At 47.4% G+C, this 21,553-nt stretch overlaps 1 protein-coding gene across 14 annotated transcripts in view; it reads left to right on the top strand.

The window, feature by feature from the left end:
* Positions 1 to 6,457: 6,457 nt before the first annotated feature.
* The window catches only part of LOC147006568 (uncharacterized), a 28,520-nt gene continuing 13,424 nt past the window's right edge, over positions 6,458 to 21,553 (top strand). The window contains exons 1-10 of one of the 14 annotated variants that reach the window (XM_085868545.1): positions 6,458 to 6,571; positions 7,558 to 7,698; positions 13,637 to 13,768; positions 13,875 to 14,060; positions 14,167 to 14,352; positions 14,484 to 14,594; positions 14,792 to 15,010; positions 15,174 to 15,263; positions 17,807 to 17,955; positions 18,507 to 18,615. In XM_085868545.1, the coding sequence (XP_085724671.1) occupies positions 7,606 to 7,698; positions 13,637 to 13,768; positions 13,875 to 14,060; positions 14,167 to 14,352; positions 14,484 to 14,594; positions 14,792 to 15,010; positions 15,174 to 15,263; positions 17,807 to 17,955; positions 18,507 to 18,615 (1,275 nt within the window). In that variant the 5' untranslated portion in view covers positions 6,458 to 6,571; positions 7,558 to 7,605. Of the gene's footprint in view, positions 6,572 to 7,557; positions 7,699 to 9,423; positions 9,618 to 13,636; positions 13,769 to 13,874; positions 14,061 to 14,166; positions 14,353 to 14,483; positions 14,595 to 14,791; positions 15,011 to 15,173; positions 15,264 to 17,806; positions 17,956 to 18,506; positions 18,616 to 21,553 lie in introns of those variants that run through there. The other 13 variants (XM_085868535.1, XM_085868536.1, XM_085868542.1 and 10 more) reach the window with 13 other exon arrangements.

The raw sequence follows: 21,553 nt of genomic DNA, 5'->3' as shown, positions 1-21,553 counted from the left end.
CTCCATTTGTTCACACTCTGAGCGAACTCATTGCATCACTCGATCAATCTCACGATCCTTTTGGTCAGTTGCTTTTGATTCGACACGTTTGAATCAGTCTCGTCTTCCACAACTTCCTCGAATTTATTGGTTGAGATAATAATTAGAGTTTGTGTTGAAATGTTTAGGCCTGACCCTTAATTAGGTGAACCTCAGGTTCCTGGGAGGGGGCGGGGGAAATGTTGGAGTGTGTCGCACAGGAGAAGAATCTGGGAGTTGTAATAGACATGGGAGGTAAGCAGGTAGCACAATGCCAGGCAGCTACAGGGTTTTAGGCTGTATCAGGAGGGGGATCATTTATAAATCAAAAGAGGAAGTTTATTATCATTGTTATCATTGTACAGGAATTTAGTGAGGGCCACATCTAGAATATTGTGCGTAGTTTTGGTCACCACAGTTCCGGAAGGACACAGATGACAGAGAGAGGGTTCAGCGCAGGCATACCAGATTGATTCCGGTCCAAGCTCGACTCAGCTATGGGGAGCGGCCGAAGGAGACGGGGCTCTATTCACACGAAAGGAGGTGGTGACGAGGAGATTTGGTGGTGGACAAATAACTCAATTTCCACAAGTTGGATCAGCAGAGCAAAGGAGAATCTTTAATTTCATACATACGGAGGCAGAACATTGAATGATTCACTGAAACATTCGAATGGACTTCACTGAAACAGAATCCCGAAGCAATTCCTCTTGTATACAATTTGACATTCCAAAGGATGGGAGGGGGAGACATTTGGCAACTCAACGACATGATTAGCTGATAAGCATGAGGCAAAATAACTCAAAACTGCAATATGTGTCCAGTTTGGGTGGAAGGGAGAGAACGACACAATCACGGCGAAACTTTGCAGCGTTATCAACCAGTTCAGCCTGTTTCATCGTAAGACATTCCTTTTATCAATATGTAGGTCAAAAGACTCTTGGGTAAAGGGAAACATTCCTGACAGCCAATTCGACTATAGCATCGAAATGAAATTTATAAAGTACCAGCAATCAGAGCCATATCCCTAGACATACAGTATCTCGTGCTTTTGACACGATCTGGCATCCTGCCCTGCTCACCAATTTTAACCCTATATTTTATTATTTCTCTGGACGAAGGGGTGAAGGGGCCGAGTGTGCTCTTCGTGAAGATTCACTTTTCCACTCCATTGCCGTGGAAGTGAACCTGGGACTTTCACTTTGACAATCTGAAACTACACTCACTCTTATGGAACTCCCTCCCTGCGGAACTGCACTCACTCTTTCAGAAATCCCTCTTCGCTTTCACTCAAGTAAACACATAATGTTGTAAAATGAGGTTTAAGTTTTATTTTATTTTTTTGTATCCAATGTCGAGGCTCGTATAAGAGCTAACACAACGTACAACAAGCAAGGGGAGTAGGAGACAAGAGGGGCGGGAGAGAGAAGGACAAAAGAGTGTGGAACAGAAACGTGAGGAGATCTGAGGAAGGGAGAGGGATAGGATGGGGGTACATGGGGTAAACAAGATGGACACTACAGGGACTTTCAGGACCTGACACGACAGGGACTTTCAGGACCTTACACTACAGGGACTTTCAGGACCTTACACTACAGGGACTTTCAGGACCTTACACGACAAGGACTTTCAGGACCTTAAATGACAAGGACTTTCAGGACCTTACACGACAAGAACTTTCAGGACCTTACACGACAAGGACTTTCAGGACCTTACATGACAAGGACTTTCAGGACCTTACACGAGAATAATTTTCAGGACTTAACATGACAAGGACTTTCAGGACCTTACACAAGGACTTTCAGGACCTTACACAACAAGGACTTTCAGGACCCAACATGACAAGGACTTTCAGGACCTTACATGACAAGGACTTTCAGGACCTTACACAAGGACTTTCAGGACCTTACACGATAAGGACTTTCAGGACCTTACACGACAAGGACTTTCAGGACTTTACATGACAAGGACTTTCAGGACCTTACATGACTAGGACTTTCAGGACCTTACACGACAAGGACTTTCAGGACCTTACATGACTAGGACTTTCAGGACCTTACACGGCAAGGACTTTCAGGACCTCACACGCAAGGACTTTCAGGACCTCACATGACAAGGACTTTCAGGACCTTACACGACAAGGACTTTCAGGACCTTACGTGACAAGGACTTTCAGGACCTTACACGACAAGCACTTTCAGGACCTTACACAACAAGGACTTTCAGGACCTCACACGACAAGGACTTTCAAGACCTCACACGACAAGGACTTTCAGGACCTTAGACTACAAGGACTTTCAGGACCTTACACGACAAGGACTTTCTGGAAGGAAAGCAAGGAATTTGAAGGAGGTGGATTTGGGTTCTCCTGCCTCATGTCTTGCTCATTATAAGGCTGTGGAAACAAAAGTTTTCAAGATAGTAATTGGGATCTCTTGTGATGAAGCTGAGTCTATTAGCCTCTCACTTCACCATCGCCAACACGTCGGTGGTCGCTGTCTTCTTCTGCCTCATTTTTGAACTTGCACCCTCCACCCTCTCAGTACTCTGTCCCCTCCAAGTATCTGCAGGATGTATGCGTCCACCAGCAACTCATTCCTAATGAAACTACCTTAATCCAGAACCCCTGTTCACCTTCACTCAATTATTCCTGTTTTCCTGCCTGTGGAACCACCTTCCACACCCGCTTTTATCTCATTCTTCCCTCCACGTCTTCAACACAGCCGTTCACCACTATCTCAGGTCATCCCCCATCCAAAACCATGTTCTTTTCTACACCCGTTAAACCACCATTGCCTCGTGTTGGCTTAATGGTTCGGGAGGTGGGCTTGGGATCCTTGAGGCCCGAGTTCAAATCCTGCTTTGCTGTTGAATTAACACCTGGTGGGGTTGATTCAGCCTGTCATCCTTCTGAAGTTTGCAAAATGAGTACCATGTTCGCCGGTACCCTGTGTCGGAGTGGTGACCCATCCAGGATTGTGCCCAAAAGCCAAGGACACCGCTTAGTCAGCACCAACGCTCCACACAGAGTATGGTCCCAATGTCCTCCTCGTCTTCTTCCATTCTCCCTCACCCCTCACCCCTCGTTTGTCCATCTGTCGATTTTCTTCCTCCACCCTGATGTTGGCATTTCCCATTAAATGCCTTAACTTTTGAATAAAAGCTGCAAAAGAGGAGGGGAGAGAGGGGGAGACAAGAGAGGGGGCGAGACAGGGGAGGGAGAGAGGGGGTGAGAGAGAGGGGCGTCACAATTCAAGAGAGAGGGGCGAGAGAGAGGGGCGAGAGAGGATGGGGGAGAGAGAAGGGGCGAGACGAGGGCGGAGAGAGGGGGGGCAAGAGAGAGGCGTCACGATTCTTCTTCTTCGTTTGGTATGACGTCACAATCGACGCTGGGGCCCTGAGTATGTGCCTTTTCAAGGTTTGATATCGTTCTTCATCCGTTTCAGCTGTTTCCCAAGTGTTTCCCAAGGTTTGAAAGCTGTTTTTTCCCAAGGTTTGGATTAATTGTTCAAATTATTAATTAATCCCAAGGTTTGAATTTTCCCAAGGGAGAGAGCTGTTTCCCAAGGGTTTGAAAGCTGTTTTTTCCCCAAGGTTTGAATTAATTGTTGTGCTTGGTAGACATTTGTGAATACATTTAGAGAGAGGGGCGAGAGAGGAGGGGAGGGGGGAGAGAGGGGGGGAGAGGGGGGAGGGAGAGAGGGGAGGGAGAGAGGGGGTGAGAGAGAGGAGGCGCCACAATTCAAGAGAGGGGGAGAGAGAAGGCGAGAGAGGGGGGCGAGAGAGGAGGGGCGAGACTAGGGGGGAGAGAGTGGGGGCAAGAGAGGGGGGCGAGAGAGAGAGGGGGCGTCACAATTCTTCTTCTTCGTTTGATATGACGTCACAATTGACGCTGGGGACCTGAGTATGTTTCCAAAGTTATGGCCATTTATGATAGGGTTGGTCCGATCTAATTGAAACAATGCCCCAATCCAGTCGTCGTTTACGAGAGCGAAGGAACGAAGCTGCACCTACTGGCACGCACCTACGGCCCCACACTGGATAATGAAATGTTTAAGATAATGAAAGGTGGAGATAAAATAAGTGAAGATTAATTATGAAACAGAGTAGAGTGATTGGACCAGGAGCCGCAGCCTGAGAGTAAAGAAGAGTTGAGTTCAGACGGATGTGAGGTCGGGACTTTCACTCAGAGAGTAGTTAGTGCATGGAATGGTCTCCCTGGAAAGGTAGTGGCAGCAGAAGCAGTAGATAACTTTAAATTGGAATTACATCGGTATCAGTAATGGAGATGGTGGGGAAGAGGGATGTTGACAGGACTTTTCGGTAGTTTGAGCATTGATGGGTGATTGGTTGTGTGCATGTGTCGGGAGAGTTGGTGGGGGTCTGGTCAAGGGGTGTTGTGTGGTTGATGTTGTGTTTTTTTTTTTACCCAACACACTCCTCGGACATGGCTCCTCCCAAAGAAAGAAAAACATTTTGCATTTTTAGCTCGCCTGTTCGAAGAACAGACCAAAAGCGATACCCCAGCGTGAGCGTGAGTGTGAAAATGTTAAAATTTTTGGTGCAAGTTATTTTTTCCTTGCTAATGTTTTTATCTACCACACTATTTTTTATATGCCATATATATATATATATATATATATATATATATATATATATATATATATATATATATATATATATATATATATATATATATATATATATATATATATCTTCTTCTTCTTCTTACGGCTGCTCCCGTTAGGGGTCGCCACAGCGGATCATTCGTATGATCCGCATAGTGATTTGGCACATGTTTTACGCCGGATGCCCTTCCTGACGCAACCCTGGTCGCCTCTTACGACACAGGGATAATATATATATATATATATATATATATATATATATATATATATATATATATATATATATATATATATATATATATATATATATATATATATTGGAGCGTATTATGTGTCGTCCATCCGTCCGTCTGTCTGTCTGTCCATCCGTCCGTCCGTTCCTGTCTGCACTCTAACTCCCAAAGTTTTAAACTTTCACGTTTCATATTTGGTACATCGGTACATACTGTGGAGACGGTGTGTCATGAAATACGTTCGTCATCTAAAGTAGTTGCCATGGCAACCAGGATGCTGTTTTCCATCCGTTCCTGTCCGCATTCTAACTCCCAAAGTTTTCAACTTTCACGTTTCATATTTGGTACATCGGTACAGACTGTGGAGACGGTGTGTCGTGACATACGTTAGTCATCTAAAGTGGTTGCCATGGCAACCAGGATGCTGTTTTCCACGTAGTAGCACAATTCTGTACATACCTTCTTGTTCGGGCGTATATTGTGCTCACTTGCGCTCTTGTTACTGATGACAATATACAAATACATATACTGCTTTAAAATTATTTGGATCAGACTTCACTGCAAGGCTTTATAAAAAATATTAATTATTAGACGAGTCTTTTAAAAACGATAAATGTAGAAACAGGCGAGCATTGGGTGGCTTTGACACCAACTCTGGTTCTTTTTGATCTGGTGTTGATTAATTGCGATGGTGTTGAAAGAACACGCATGATGGGGCCGAATAGCCTCCATTGTCGAATTTCCTTGCGTGAGTCCGTGTCCTTGGGGAGAGCGAAGTGAACGGAAAGCGATTTGTGAAGATTGTGTTGATATTTTTTGATATGGTCTCCCTGGAAAGGTAGTGACATGACGGAGATGTTCAAAGATAATGAAAGGTGGAGATAAAATAAGTGAAGATGATGAATGACTCAACAGAGAAGACAGTGATAGGACCAGGAGCCGAAGCCTGAGAGTAAAGAAGAGTTGAGTCAAGATGGTAGTGACGTCGGGGACGTTCACTCAGAGAGCAGTTAATGTATGGAATGGTCTCCCTGGAGAGGGAGTGGCAGCAGAAACAGGAGATAAGTTTAAAATAGGATGAGATCGGTACCTGGAAGTTATGGAGGTAGAAGGGGGATGGGGATGGTGATAAGACTTGTTGGTAGTTTGAGCATTGATGGGTCATTGTGTACGGAGTGCTGTTGGTGGGGGTCTTGTCAAGGGGGGGGGTTGTGTGTTTTTAACCGAGCCCATGCCCCCTCCCCTGAGAGTAAAAAAGGGGGGAAAAATATGCAAAAACGACAAAATAAATAAATAAATAATTTCATGTTCGTCACACAACAAACGGGACAGAATGACCGTGGGCGCCATGTTCGGAACGCGGTGGGGACGAAAGGGGACGCCATCCTCAAACAAATACCAAGGGTGGTTTTGTCGATCCGACGTGGATAAAAACAAGGTGCTGACGTTTCGGGATGAACCCTTCATCGAAGGAAAAACATTGAAATCTCTGTCCTGAGTACGGCACTCACCATTTTCAGGTCGATCTCTCCCGCGGATTGGACGGCGCTTCGAGTGAAGGACCCGGATGTCGGCGCCGTTTCCGGGTGTGGACCAAGCGCGTCGTTCATTGGTCCGTTTGGTGATGACGTCGAGTGAAGGACCCGGATGTCGGCGCCGTTTCCGGGTGTGGACCAAGCGCGTCGTTCATTGGTCCGTTTGGTGATGACGTTGCTGTGGTTATAAATTCATTTTTCGAAAGTGTGTAAAAACGAAATAAAAGCTTCACGAGTGACGGGTATTAAACGAGTTTATAATAAGGATTTTTGTTCCTCGTGCCGCCGCGAACATAAAACAACAACAACAACGGCACTCGATCGAGGGGTTGAGTGTTCCCCGGGGGGGGGGTAGGAGTGTTAAGCATACCAGGTGGTGTGTGCAGTCCTTGCAGAGTGATTGTGCCAAGGAGTGGGTGCGGCTCGTCCACCTCATTTTATCATAACTTGTCCACCTCGTTTTATCATAACTCGTCCACCTCGTTTTATCATAACTCGCCCACCTCGTTTTATCATAACTCGTATACCTCGTTTTATCATAACTCGCCCACCTCGTTTTATCACAACTCGTCCACCTCGTTTTATCATAACTCGTCCACCTCGTTTTATCATAACTCGTCCACCTCGTTTTATCATAACTCGTCCACCTCGTTTTATCATAACTCGTCCACCTCGTTTTATCATAACTCGTCCACCTCGTTTTATCATAACTCGTCCACCTCGTTTTATCATAACTCGTCCACCTCGTTTTATCATAACTCGTCCACCTCGTTTTATCATAACTCGTCCACCTCGTTTTATCATAACTCGCCCACCTCGTTTTATCATAACTCGTCCACCTCGTTTTATCATAACTCGCCCACCTCATTTTATCATAACTCGTCCACCTCGTTTTATCATAACTCGTCCACCTCGTTTTATCATAACTCGCCCACCTCGTTTTATCATAACTCATCCACCTCGTTTTGGGCCAGCATGTAACTGGATGGAGTGAAGGGATGTTGAGATGCATGTTGAAGAGGTGGAGCTGGGTGTAGTGCTCGTACTTCAGATTAAGAACGGACGGGGTGTGAGTCAGTAGTTGCTCTGAAAATAACGGTTCATCAGGTGTTGCCCTCGTAATTAGTCTTTGTGCGTCCACAGTGGACGAGTCGGAAGAGAGAAAGAACAGGGAAGAAGTAGCGCGATCTAATGGATGGAGTTACTGGTCTGGCCTCCCGCTCCACACCGCGCCTGGACTGGATAACGCTCGGACGGCTCGCTCCCCCAGTGTTCCTCTCACCGGTAACCCGCTCACCAGCAGCAAACTCACTGACCAGTGAACACCCTTCTTAAGTCTTAACCACCTCAACCAGCTTTGCTACTGAAGCATCTCTGGAGGGGTGAAGCTTGGCGGGGTCAAAGTGGATTCCCCGCCTCTTGGAGGATGCTTGTAACCATGACAACCTGTGACCGGTACACTCGAACACTCACAGGTTCTCATCATCACAAGCCCAGCCCCCATGAGTGCACCATCGTTAAACAATGAACCAAACGAGTGTAACACGAACACACACTCTTACTTTCTGGGTTGCGGTTGAAATCGAGGCGGCTGGGTGGGCTTGCTTCGTTCAAACATTGGAGAAGTTTTGTCTGTGCATGTTGTGCTTCGTCATTTATAGTTGTTAAGTGTTCGTGCGTCCATGACGACACCCGTGAGTCCTTCTTTGTGAATCTGCTGTTTTTGTTAATCATTCACCAACCGCATGAGGATGGTATAAACACGTGGGGTGGGTGCTGAGTCTGGGTTCGATTCCAGAACCACTTGGACCTTCATTCGGAACGTTTCGAACGTGTGACGTCACCAAACGATCCCCTTCCTTTTTAAAGCCACGCCCATCCCCAAGCTTCACGTATTTAACAATAAAACAATTTTAATCACATTTAATACCACACACACACAACATGAGGTTTACAAAATTGTTTAAAACAAAAAAAATTGTTCATAAAAAAAACTGGAGGGGGAGCACTCGGGAGAGTGCAAAACCTCCGCCGCCAATACTGCTGGGTCACTCAAGTGAACCTTATATCTTATTCATGAAATATGATGTCAACAGTGCTGAGAGTTTTAGTTCTTTTCTCCAACATTTTTTTTTGGGGGGGGGGGGTTGGAAATCACTTAAAACATGCAAAAATGCAAAAAAAAAAAATTTTTTCTTTTTTTTGGTGGGGGGGGGGGGTAACAATTTTTTTGTGGGGGGTGGAAATCACTTAAAACATGTAAAAATGCAAAAAAAAAATTTCTCTATTTTTTGGGGAGGGGGTAACAATTTTTTTTGGGGGGGGTGAAAATCACTTAAAACATGTAGAAATGCAAAAAAAAAAAATTTCTCTAACAATTTTTTTGGGGGGGTGTAAATGTTTTGGGGGGGTTGGAAATCACTAAAAACATGTATAAATGCAAAAAAAAAATTCTTTTTTTGGGGGGGGGGTAAAAAAAAATTTTTTGGGGGGGAGGTTGGATATCACTTAAAACATGTAGAAATGCAAAAAAATAAATTTTTTCTCCAACAATTTTTTTTTGGGGGGGGGGGGAGGGACCAAGTCCAAAATTTAATGGCATGATCCTTGGACCATACCTAACCCCCCCCCCCCACCAAGTTTCGTCGATATCCGTCGAGGAGTTTTTCCGTAATACTGTTCACAAACAAACAAACAAACATTCCGAAAGGGGTGAAAACAGTAACCTCCATCCATCTTCGAAGATGGCGGAGGTTAATTACATACGGAAAACAACAACATTCATAAGGAGAAGAAGAAGATGAAGATCAGCTGTTTTGAGTCGAAGGAAGACATGGAACGAGTCGAACGTGTGACGTCACCAAGCGAGCCCCTTCCTTTTTTAAGCCACGCCCATCCGCAAGCTTCACGCATTTAACAATAAAACAATTGTATTCACATTTAATGCCACACAACATGAGGTTTACAAACTTGTTTGTATGTTTAAACATTCCTCCGAGAACCCAACGGTCCTAAAACAATAACAACAACAACCACATTCATCAGGAGAAGAAGAAGAAGAAGCGCGGTTTCTGAATCTGAGGAAGACGTTGAAGGAGGGTAACGTGAGCGTCCAGTCCCTCTTGGTTCGGAGTGCGCGATGTCCGATGAGGTGACGTGGAAGAAAGCGCGGCATATGGTGAACACCGGTTATCGTGCGGGGGGTGAGGTCGTGCCGACATGTCGGGGTTAAAGGTCGTTGTGCGGGGGGTGAGGTCGTGCCGACATGTCGGGGTTAAAGGTCGTTGTGCGGGGGGTGAGGTCGGGCCGACATGGGGGGGTTAAAGGTCGTCGTGCAGGGGGGGAGGTCGTGCCGCCATGTCGGGGTTAAAGGTCGTCGTGCGGGGGGTGAGGTCGTGCCACCATGTGGGGGTTAAAGGTCGTTGTGCGGGGGTGAGGTCGTGCCGACATGTCGGGGTTAAAGGTCGTTGTGCGGGGGGTGAGGTCGTGCCGACATGTGGGGGTTAAGGGGCGTTGGGGGGGGGGGGAGGGCGTGCCGACATGTCGGGGTGAAAGGTCGTTGTGCGGGGGGGTGAGGGCGTGCCGACATGTCGGGGTTAAAGGTCGTTGTGCGGGGGTGAGGTCGTGCCGACATGTCGGGGTTAAAGGTCGTTGTGCGGGGGTGAGGTCGTGCCGACATGTCGGGGTTAAAGGTCGTTGTGCGGGGGGGGTGAGGTCGGGCCGACATGTCGGGGTTAAAGGTCGTTGTGCGGGGGGGTGAGGTCGTGCCGACATGTCGGGGTTAAAGGTCGTTGTGCGGGGGGGGTGAGGTCGGGCCGACATGTCGGGGTTAAAGGTCGTTGTGCGGGGCGTGAGGTCGTGCCGACATGTCGGGGTTAAAGCTCGTTGTGCGGGGGGTGAGGCCGTGCCGTCATGTCGGGCTTAAAGATCGTTGTGCGGGGCGTGAGGTTGTGCCAACATGTTGGGGTTAAAGGTCGTTGTGCGGGGCGTGAGGTCGTGCCGACATGTTGGGGTTAAAGATCGTTGTGCGGGGGGGTGAGGTCGTGCCGACATGTCGGGGTTAAAGGTCGTTGTGCGGGGGGTGAGGTCGTGCCGACATGTCGGGGTTAAAGGTCGTTGTGCGGGGGGGTGAGGTCGGGCCGACATGTCGGGGTTAAAGGTCGTTGTGCGGGGCGTGAGGTCGGGCCGACATGTCGGGGTTAAAGGTCGTTGTGCGGGGGGGGGTGAGGTCGTGCCGACATGTCGGGGTTAAAGGTCGTTGTGCGGGGGGGTGAGGTCGTGCCGACATGTTGGGGTTAAAGGTCGTTGTGCGGGGGGTGAGGTCGTGCCGACATGTCGGGGTTAAAGGTCGTTGTGCGGGGGTGAGGTCGTGCCGACATGTGGGGGTTAAAGGTCGTTGTGCGGGGGGGGGTGAGGTCGTGCCGACATGTCGGGGTTAAAGGTCGTTGTGCGGGGCGTGAGGTCGTGCCGACATGTCGGGGTTAAAGGTCGTTGTGCGGGGGGGTGAGGTCGTGCCGACATGTCGGGGTTAAAGGTCGTTGTGCGGGGCGTGAGGTCGTGCCGACATGTCGGGGTTAAAGGTCGTTGTGCGGGGGGTGAGGTCGTGCCGACATGTCGGGGTTAAAGATCGTTGTGCGGGGGGTGAGGTTGTGCCAACATGTTGGGGTTAAAGGTCGTTGTGCGGGGCGTGAGGTCGTGCCGACATGTCGGGGTTAAAGGTCGTTGTGCGGGGCGTGAGGTCGGGCCGACATGTCGGGGTTAAAGGTCGTTGTGCGGGGGGGGGGGGGTGAGGTTGTGCCGACATGTAGGGGTTAAAGGTCGTTGGGCGGGGGGGTGAGGTCGTGCCGACATGTCGGGGTTAAAGATCGTTGTGCGGGGGGTGAGGTTGTGCCAACATGTTGGGGTTAAAGGTCGTTGTGCGGGGCGTGAGGTCGTGCCGACATGTTGGGGTTAAAGATCGTCGGTTACTGCGAACACTTGATTGGCCAAATCGTCTCCTTCTGCATAAAGTTCCTTGTGTGTTGTGGAACTGTGAACACACGGGAGGGAGGAGGGAGGGGAGGTTAAATGATGATATAAAAAGAGAGAGTGCTCGGAGGGGAGAGGGAGGGTTGGAGAGGTGAGGATAATGTGGGGGGAGGTGTCGATTGGAACGTGGAGGGGGAGGATGATGTGGGGGGGGTGGTAGAGGGGAGGGTGAAATGAGCATTGATAGTCGGGGGATAAGTGGGTAAATAAGGGAGTATCGGGAGTGGGGGTGGGAGGTGAGAGGAGTATCCCATGGTGGGGGAGGTGTTTGAGGAGGGAGGGGGAGTTGAAGGAAGGAGAAGAATTTTGTGAAGAGTGGAAGTGGAGAAATGGGGAGGGGGGGTGGGGGTGATGTGTGATTTGGATGAGTGAGGAGAGGGGGTGGCGTTGTGGAGACATGATGAGGGACGGACAGTGAGTGATGATTCCTTTCGTACAATAAAACTCTTTAACTAGAAAACAACTCAAAATGACCACAACCATCATCACCCATCACGTACCAAGGTGTATCAAAATCTGTCCTCATTAAGAGGGTCTACAGGGGGGTTTGACCCCACAAAATATGTATTTTCTCTCTTCTCTGAAACTACACACACTATTTCGATGAAACTAGACCACAACTTTCATCAGCATTAAAAAAAATAAATCAGGGTCTAAGGGGGTCTTGGGGGAGGGGGGCGGAGATTGAGTGACTGTTGCTCCTGATCCAGGTGACCTTCAGGACGTGTTGTCCTATTTTTAATTCCCCGGGTCTGTAATGAAAATTTGGATTGTTGTCAAAGACGGTGATTGTCAAAGACCAATTGGAAAGTATGAGTAGGAGGACCATGATGTGCCATTGTTGTGACCTCCACCACTGAAGGTGAAGCAGATGATGTTTTCATCCCCTGTCTGTCTGTCTGTCTGTCTGTCTGTCTGTGTGTGTCCAGGATATCTCAAAAAGTCGTGAACGGATTCGGCTGAAATTTTGTGGACAGGTTCGTCGTGTGGCGAGGAAGAATCGATTCGATTTTGGTGAAGATCCGGATCCGGATCCGGCTACTAGAATTATTTAATTTTGCTGAGTGATTCCTCACCGTTGATCGGGCCAACAACGATATACAGCACGATCTCTCAAAAAGTTGTGGAAGGATTCGGATGAAACGTGGTGGATGGGTTTGGTGTGTCGCAAGGACGAATTGATTCATTTTTGGTGAAAATCCGAATCTGGATCTGGATAGGAGAATTATTTAATTTCTCTCAGTGATTCTTCACCGTTGAGAGATCGGCCCCAAAAACGATGGACAGCGTGACATTTCAAACTTGTCATGGGCTCGTTATGTTCTCGTGGATCAAGCATTGTGTGGCGGAGGTGTGCGCTCCAACGAGTGTCCTCGTGTTTGGTACCATTGCTATTAGAGCCCTTTTTGGTACCAATGCCAGATTTTTGGGTCCGATGCCGATACCGATTTTGGAGAGTCCGAGTCCACCGATTCCCGACGGACATTTTGTCAAAAAAAAAAAAAATACAAATTTTTCAAATTTATTTTTTAAAAACTTCTATTTTATGAAACTTTCAATATTTGAGAACATTTAACTGAAATTGTACAATGAACGAGCAAATAAATAAATAAAAATCGAAATCAATAACTTTTTAATGGATTCACCATAAAATCATGTGAGAAACGAGAAGGGCACTCGGAAGAGCACGAACCTCCTCCACGCAATGCCTGATCCACGAGAACATGACGAGAACATTACATGTTTGAAATGTCACGTGACACAGTAGGAAATCTCTCAATGGGTGAAGGATCACTTAAATAAATTAAATAATTCGCTTATCCAGATCCGGATTCGGATCTTCACCAAAATCGAATCAATTCGTCGTTGTCGCACACACAACGTGTCCACCGAGTTTCATCTGAATCTGTCGACAACTTTTTGAGATATCCTGTTCACAGACAGACAGACGGGGGTGAAAACATGATATGACGTCCATCTCGCTTCGGATGGTGGAGGGAACAAGTTTCACTGTGCAATGAGTAACAGTGATGAACAAGGTGTCTGTTATGGAAATGCCGACGAACCTTGTGTGTGCACGGAACACCTGGATTGACAGAGATATGGTGTGTGTGTGTGTGTGTGTGTGTGTGTGTGTGTGTGTGTGTGTGTGTGTGTGTGTGTGTGTGTGTGTGTGTGTGTGTGTGTGTGCTAGATCGGTGGCCGAGGAAGTACAGACCAAGCTGCTGACATGGATGATCGAATAATAGAACTTGATCAGCACAAGCTGCGTGAATTGCTGCTAAAACAGGAGCAGGACCGGCTCCAAGGGAGACTTGAGAGCCAGGTGAGTGCTGCCAGCTGCACACACCAGTGAAGTAGTTGCCGACTATCAACACATATATCATGAAAATTACCCTTTAACTTGGTTCCTTTGTTTTTGCGACCACAAGAGGACACCTGAGGGAGCAGTCAGGGTGAGACCATCTTTCTGCAGCAACTCCAGGGAAACCAAACAGATCCCAGACCAAGCTGCTGACATGGATCAAAAAAAGGAACTTGAACAGATCAATCACAAGCTGCGTGAATTGCTGCTAAAACAGGAAGAGGACCGGCTCCGAGGGAGACTTGAGAGCCAGGTGAGTGCTGCCAGCTGCACACACCAGTGAAGTAGTTGCCAACTATCAATACATATATCACAATGATTACACTTTAACTTGGTTCCTTTGTTTTTGTGACCACAAGAGGACACCCGAGGGAGCAGTCAGGGTGACGACATCTTTCTGCAGGAATTGGAGGGAATCCCAACAGATCCCGGACCAAGCTGCTGACATGGATCAAAAAAAGGAAAGTGAACAGAGCAATCGCAAGGTGCATGAATGGATGCTCATTCAAGAACAGGACCGGCTCCGAGAGAGCCTTGAGAGGCAGGTGAGTGGGGAGACTTGAGAGCCTGGTGAGTGCTGCCAGCTGCACACACCAGTGAAGTAGATACCGACTATCAACACATATATCATGATAATTACCCTATAACTTGGTTCCTTTGTTTTTGCGAACACAAGAGGACAGCTGAGGGAGCAGTCAGGGTGACGCCATCTTTCTGCAGCAACTGCAGGGAAACCCAAGAGGTCCTGAAATTGTCCATGAACTTTGGCGAGGAACTTCATCACAATGTACGTCCATGCAACTTCTGGTGACCTTGTTTCGCTTTTAAAAGCTTCCAACTGGGTGAACAGTGGGAGAGGGAGACCACTGATTTTATTTATTTATTTAGGGTGTCTACAATTGTGCTGTCCTATCGTGGGGAGGGTATGTACTGCAGGCTTGTGCGGGTGTTGTCACCTTGTGCGGTACGTTGCCTTTCGCACAGCTGAACCGAGTCGAGCTGATTCTCCATGAAGAGCAGACTCTTCGAGAGGAAGCTTCGGCGGTGAAAATGAAGCTGATGCGCCGTAACCTAGAATTGGAGTTTGAGCTGGAGTCGCGTCCCGTCAAGAAGGATATCCCGCGTCGACAGAAGCAGCTTGAGGATACAGAAGCAGAAGCACGCCCAATGGTCTTGCAACGGTCTCGTACTTTTCATCACGTGGTATTGATTCATTCAATGGAACTGTTCCTTCACTGTTCAAGAACTCAAAGTGCCGTTCGTCCATCTTTCTCACTCAATCCATCTCTTTCCTGTTGAACAAGCAGCAGGTTCCTTTGTTTGTTTCTCACGTTTATGTGGCATGCTTGTTGTTTTGCTCTTGTAGAACCGAATCCTGGAACTGGAGGCCGAGCTCGAGGAAGAACGCAATAATGTTCAAACGCTCACTGCAAACGCTGAGAGAAGGAAAGAACAGGTGAGGAACTTCAGTTTAATTATAAAATATTTTTTGACTCACTTCACTTCAGTGACTCACCTGAGGGAGCAGGAGATCGCATGCTTGCCCAGAGGGGGCATGGGGACCGGAGTGATTGGGTACATGGGGACCGGAGTGATAGGGTACATGGGGACCGGAGTGATTGGGTACATGGGGACCGGAGTGATAGGGTACATGGGGACCGGAGTGATTGGGTACATGGGGACCGGAGTGATAGGGTACATGGGGACCGGAGTGATAGGGTACATGGGGACCGGAGTGATGGGGGCCATGGGGACCGGAGTGATAGGGTACATGGGGACCGGAGTGATTGCGTACATGGGGACCGGAGTGATAGAGTACATGGGGACCGGAGTGATAGGGTACATGGGGACTGGAGTGATAGGGTACATGGGGACCGGAGTGATAGGGTACATGGGGACCAGAGTGATTGCGTACATGGGGACCGAAGTGATAGGGTACATGGGGACCGGAGTGATAGAGTACATGGGGACCGAAGTGATAGGGTACATGGGGACCGAAGTGATAGGGTACATGGGGACCGGAGTAATAGAGTACATGGGGACCGAAGTGATAGAGTACATGGGGACCGGAGTGATTGGGTACATGGGGACCGGAGTGATAGGGTACATGGGGACTGGAGTGATAGGGTGCATGGGGACCGGAGTGATAGGGTACATGGGGACCGGAGTGATAGGGTGCATGGGGACCGGAGTGATAAGGTACATGGGGACCGAAGTGATAGGGTACATGGGGACCGGAGTGATTGGGTACATGGGGACCGGAGTGATAAAGTACATGGGGACCGAAGTGATAGGGTACATGGGGACCGGAGTGATTGGGTACATGGGGACCAGAGTGATAGAGTACATGGGCACCGGAGTGATAGGGTACATGGGGACTGGAGTGATTGGGTACATGGAAACCAGAATGTCAGGACCAGAACTTCAAATGAATCATTTTTGCACCTTTAACAAAATGTGCTTTGTGGACAAACACAGTGAGGTTACATTGTATTATTAGGCACGACACTGGCTGTTGGGACAACACTCGGATGGGAAGGTGATGAATGAATCAGGCGATGAGAGTGAAGAGGGAAAGAATCATAGCTACCTGAAACAATAAATAAATGAAAAATCACTCATAGAGCGACATACACTTGGCAAAACATAACAAAGTAGAACGACACTCAGTAGAGCGCATACCTCCACCAGGCTGAACAGTTTACGTTCTGTCGCCACTGATGGGCTGGATCTGAACCAAAATCGAATCCGCTTGTTCTTGTCACCAAACCACTTCATCCACCTTGTTTTGTCATTGCTTGTCCACAACTTTTTGAGATATAATGATATTTATATTTATATCCATAGTTTTTGGTCCCATCAATCAATTTTATAAATTTGGCCTGTTTTCACAATTGACCTAAAAATGATTGGTGGTTGAATTTATGAACCTGATCCTGATCCTGGTCAAATTTCAAGTCAATTGGATGAAAATTGACAATTTTAGAAACTCAGCCAATGTTGACCTTTTCACCGACGTTGGCCTCAAAAATAGTTGGTGCTTGAATTCAATAACCGGATTTGAAAATGGTCTTAAAATTTTAAATAAATCGGATGAAAATTGACAATTCGAGACACAGTTTTAGAAATTTGGCCTTTGTTGACCTTTTGGCCTACATTGACCTAAAAATTAATAGGTGGTTGAATTCAGTGACCTGATGTGTAAATCCTCTTCAAATTTGTCAATTGGATAAAAATTGACAATTTTAGAAATTTGCCCGATGTTGATCTTTTGGCCTCTGATGACCTTTTGACCGATCTTGACCTCAAAAATAATGGTTGAATTCATTGACCTGATATGCAAATGGTCTTCGAATTTTAAATAAATCGAATGAAAATTGAGGATTTTAGTAATTTGAAAAAGTTGTTGACCTTTGGCCTTGAATGACCTTTTGACTTTAAAAAAAAAAAAAAATTTGGATTCTGTCGGACCACCAACTCATCCATTTGGTGAAGTTTCGTGAAGATTGGTTTGAAATTGTGACCTGTCGGCCATTAAAGGTGAGCGGACAGACAAACAAACGGAAGTGATCAACAGACTTGTCAAAAAAAAAAAAAAATTGGCAAGTAATTAAAAATATTTATTTATTTATTTACAAATACAGCGAGAACCGCAGAGTGGGAAATGCAAAAGCACAACCAACCCGAGGTTTGTTTGAAAGGACGTGCCTCATGAGGTCCAACGCTCCGGTCACAGAGGTGTCTGCATGAGGACCTGTGTGCTCATATTGAGGAGATAGTGGAGGGCGCAGGGGAAACTCACACAATGAGACACAAAACAACTGTACGTTCCCTCTCAATGCGTGAAGAAGAAGAGCAGAGGTTTGAACGTGGTATTTTAGATGACCACCACAAATTAAAAATACTCATTTGATACGGAGTGGTTTTTTTTGATTGTGCATCAGCCAATCTTCCGACGTGTTGTTTCATTTTCCTCCCTCTGCCGATACGGACCTGCAGATCAAGAAGATGCGCGTACTGATGGCGGGGATCGAGGCGAGGATCGAGGCGGGGATCGAGGACTTTCGGAGACCCAACTTTGAGGATGCCCTCGCCCAGCTGCAAGGACAGGCCGACAAACTCGAGCTCCGATTGAAAGCCGATGGTTGGTACGTTGGGCACGTGAATGCGACATCAAAACAAACCTGGAAACCTCACCTGTGTGGAGACACGTAAATGTGGCGCAACTGCCGGGTCCAGGGGTTCCCCATTTCTTTCTCACAAAGATGTGTGGGAACATGCTGTCTCACGCAACCGGGTCTTGTTTCGGTGTCCTTACGATAAGTCACGGAGCGGTGTTTGTGGGTTTGTTTGCTGGGATATACTCCTGTAGTTCGAGCCCAGTTACATCCAGAGTCGTTATGGAGGATCAGCATGACCCCAATTAATGTACAGGGCTGTTTTGTCTTTGCTCGTGGTCTTAGGGGGGGGGGTGAAGGAGTGATGCAAATTCTCGATGTATATGTGTATCGTGTAATGCCGCCTCTAGGTGGGTGAGGGTATTACAAGTCTCCACCATTTGCAGTGCAGTGTTCCTGTCCCCACGTTTTCCATTATCATCAGGTGTTTTGATTTATAATGAATAATAGGGATGAATTTTCATGACATTCTGATGAAAAATAACAAAGTCAAAGCATCGTGTCCATGTTTCCATGCGCAGCGAACGAGTGAAGCTGCGAGCAACGAACCGCTGCCTGGCCAAGCAGGTGGAGCAACTTTCAAAACAGATTGATAGTGAACGTCAGGAGGCGGACAAACAGAAGGAAAAGGTAAGGAAGCCATGAGCAAACAACATACAGGTCCTACTGAATAGTTGTATCGGTAAGTATGTGTTTTGGTTAGGGTCCCCGTCCCTTGTTTAATGGGTGAATAAATGTACATGCGCTGTGAGTTATTTTGATATTTGGGGTTTTTACATCACTCGCAACAACAACTATGGCTCCTACATCCACAACTACAACAACAACGATAACCCTCTGCTGCCGGCATTCTCCGTGCACTCGCTGGTATGTGGGCGTGTTCTGAATTTGTTCGGGGATGGAATTCCATTCCCAAATATGGGCATGAACCGATTCGCTTGGCAGCGCGCCAAGTAAGGGAGTGCGTCGTGGCCCACCGACTGGAGAACGGGCCACGCCCGAGCGGACCGCACCCGAGGACGGGCCCCGCCCAGGCGAACCGCGCCCGAGAGCGGGTCACGAGGAGCGAACCGCGTCCGAGAGCGATAAAAGGAACGGAGAGCGTCAGAATCGAGAGAGCGAGGGAATCTGCCAGAGCGTCAGGATCTGCGGAAGCGTCAGAATCTGCTTGAGCGTGAGGATATGCTGGAGCTCGGAGGGGAAGAATTCGCTCCCGTTCAAAACGCATCTGTCGAGGCTGGGGGAAAGGTACCTCGTCGCTGGCGTGCTCTAGTATACGGCTCGTCTTGTGGCTGGCGTGGTCTGCGTCGAGCTGCCCTGGTTCCTTCTTGGCCGACTGGTGCTCCGGGAAGGTGCGGACGTCGAGCCGCGCCGCGTGGCCAGGTTGCCTGCTATTTTCTCGTCCCTCAGTCCGACTTCCCTATGAGCCGAAGGGATAATAAAGACCACTTTGGGTCCGTTTCTTTTGGGTGTGCGTCTGTGTGTGGGCCCGTCTGTAATTCGGAATTGTTTCAGTGCTCTTTGCTGTACATACTTGCATCTCCCTCGTCGGAAAACTCTGCTTCTTGCGTGCTCCCCCCGTCCCCCATTATAAATAAATACATTTCTTGAATGTATCAGTTCGTTGCTGTGTTTCTTCCATTGGCTTAGCACGGCGCGTGTTGGTGAATTACAAAGGCTATTGCCGCTGTAAAGGTACATTTGGACCAATGGGACTTCAGCAACCATCCGCTCGGGTTGCGCACGGGTCGGGCACGTTATCGGTCTGGACTCGTACGGGTGCCATCGAGGGTGTGAATACTCGGTAGCTCGCCACGTGGATCTCTCAGTATTTGGAAGATTGGCAAATAACCCTCTACCACGTGGTGGAATTATTGACGATTCACGGTCCTGTAAGGGACCCGTACCCTCGGAGTTTTCATAAAGGTACGATCTGGATTCCGGGTGTTCGGTAGCGTCGACCCTACTGCTCCACGTAGCGGTCGTGCTCGCGGCCGATACCCGGCTCCGCAACAATATGTATTAAATTGTACGTCTGCTGGTTAACCGGCTGTGCATGGAGCTCCTGCAAGAAAAAGGTGAGGGGCAGAACCTTGACCGTGACAAGATGTCATTGGAGCAACAGGTGAGGGCCTCAATCCCTCCGCGCGCGCGTGTGTGTGTGTGTGTGTGTGTGTGTGTGTGTGTGTGTGTGTGTGTGTGTGTGTGTGTGTGTGTGTGTGTGTGTGTGTGTGTGTGTGTGTGTGCTGGGCCTCGGGGAGACAGCATCTTACTCATGCGGAGTATGATAATGAAGCGTGGTAGAATTTTAATGAATTTTTTTTGTATTCTCAGTTGAATCTCGTGGAAGAGATCACAGTGCTCTGAGCGGATCAAGACGTAACAGATAAAACCAGGATGCAAAAAAGCACACATGGGGTGGACAAGATGGATACAGAGGGAAACGCCAGGGAGGGAAAACTGGAAATTTGGAATGAGGAGGGATTTGGGTATGGTTTACGAGGGTAGTTGTAGTAGGCCTTTCCAAACTGTTGCAGTTCTGAAGGTAGAAATTCCTCCACGTGAGGCAGCACAAACATTTGTCTCAGCAGGTTGCTGAGTTTCCTTCGACCCAAGTCCCGTTAACCCTCAAAATTTCCATCACAAATGTCATTTTGCTAAAACCAATTATGCTTTGTCAGTAACTACCTCCATATTTGCTGAACAGATTGGTTTTCAGTTCGAAAACAGTACAGTATAACCAACCAATCAATGAAGAGTTTATATTTGAGAGAACGTATATTTTAAAGTTAATTTATTAATTAAAATAAATAATATTTATTTTACGAAACAATAAATAAATGAAAAATCACTCATGGAGCGACACTTGGCAAAACATAACAAAGTAGAACGACACTCAGTGGAGCGCATACCTCCACCAGGCTGAACAGTTTACGTTCTGTCGCCACTGATGGGCTGGATCTGAACCAAAATGGAATCCGCTTGTTCTTGTCACCAAACCACCTCATCCACCTTGTTTTGTCATTGCTTGTCCACAACTTTTTGAGATATAATGATGAAAATGTATAAATATACATATATATATATATATATATATACATAGTTTTTTGGCCCTATCTATCAATCTATCTATAATTCCAGCAATGTGTGTGTGTGTGTGTGTGTGTGTGTGTGTGTGTGTGTGTGTGTGTGTGTGTGTGTGTGTGTGTGTGTGTGTGTGTGTGTGTGTGTGTGACCACTGTTTCTCGACAACCTCTTGTCCGATCTAATTGAAACTTGCCAGGTCTATTGCTGGGGACCTGAGGATGTGCCTTTTCAAGGTTTGATATTAATCGGACAAGTGCTCCCCAAGTTATGGCCATTTATTTACCAAACCAATGACAAGACACGTTGTTGCGTGGGCGTGGCCAATGGTGAAGGGAAGCACAGCCACGTTCCCCATTACGGGTTACAACGTACGGGCTTCGTACGGGAGAGTGATGACTTTGTGTATTCTTTTAATTTCTCGATTTCTTATGCGCATTTATAGAAAAACACAATGTCCCAAGTTATGATCGTTTTCATATTA

This window comes from Eptatretus burgeri, unplaced genomic scaffold, assembly GCF_056783735.1.
Source record: "Eptatretus burgeri isolate ZD-2024b unplaced genomic scaffold, Ebu_testis_v1 Ebu_testis_scaffold_3165, whole genome shotgun sequence".
Lineage (NCBI taxonomy): Eukaryota > Metazoa > Chordata > Myxini > Myxiniformes > Myxinidae > Eptatretus > Eptatretus burgeri.
Note: the sequence above shows the minus strand (reverse complement) of the source record. Positions and strands in the feature narration are given on the sequence as shown.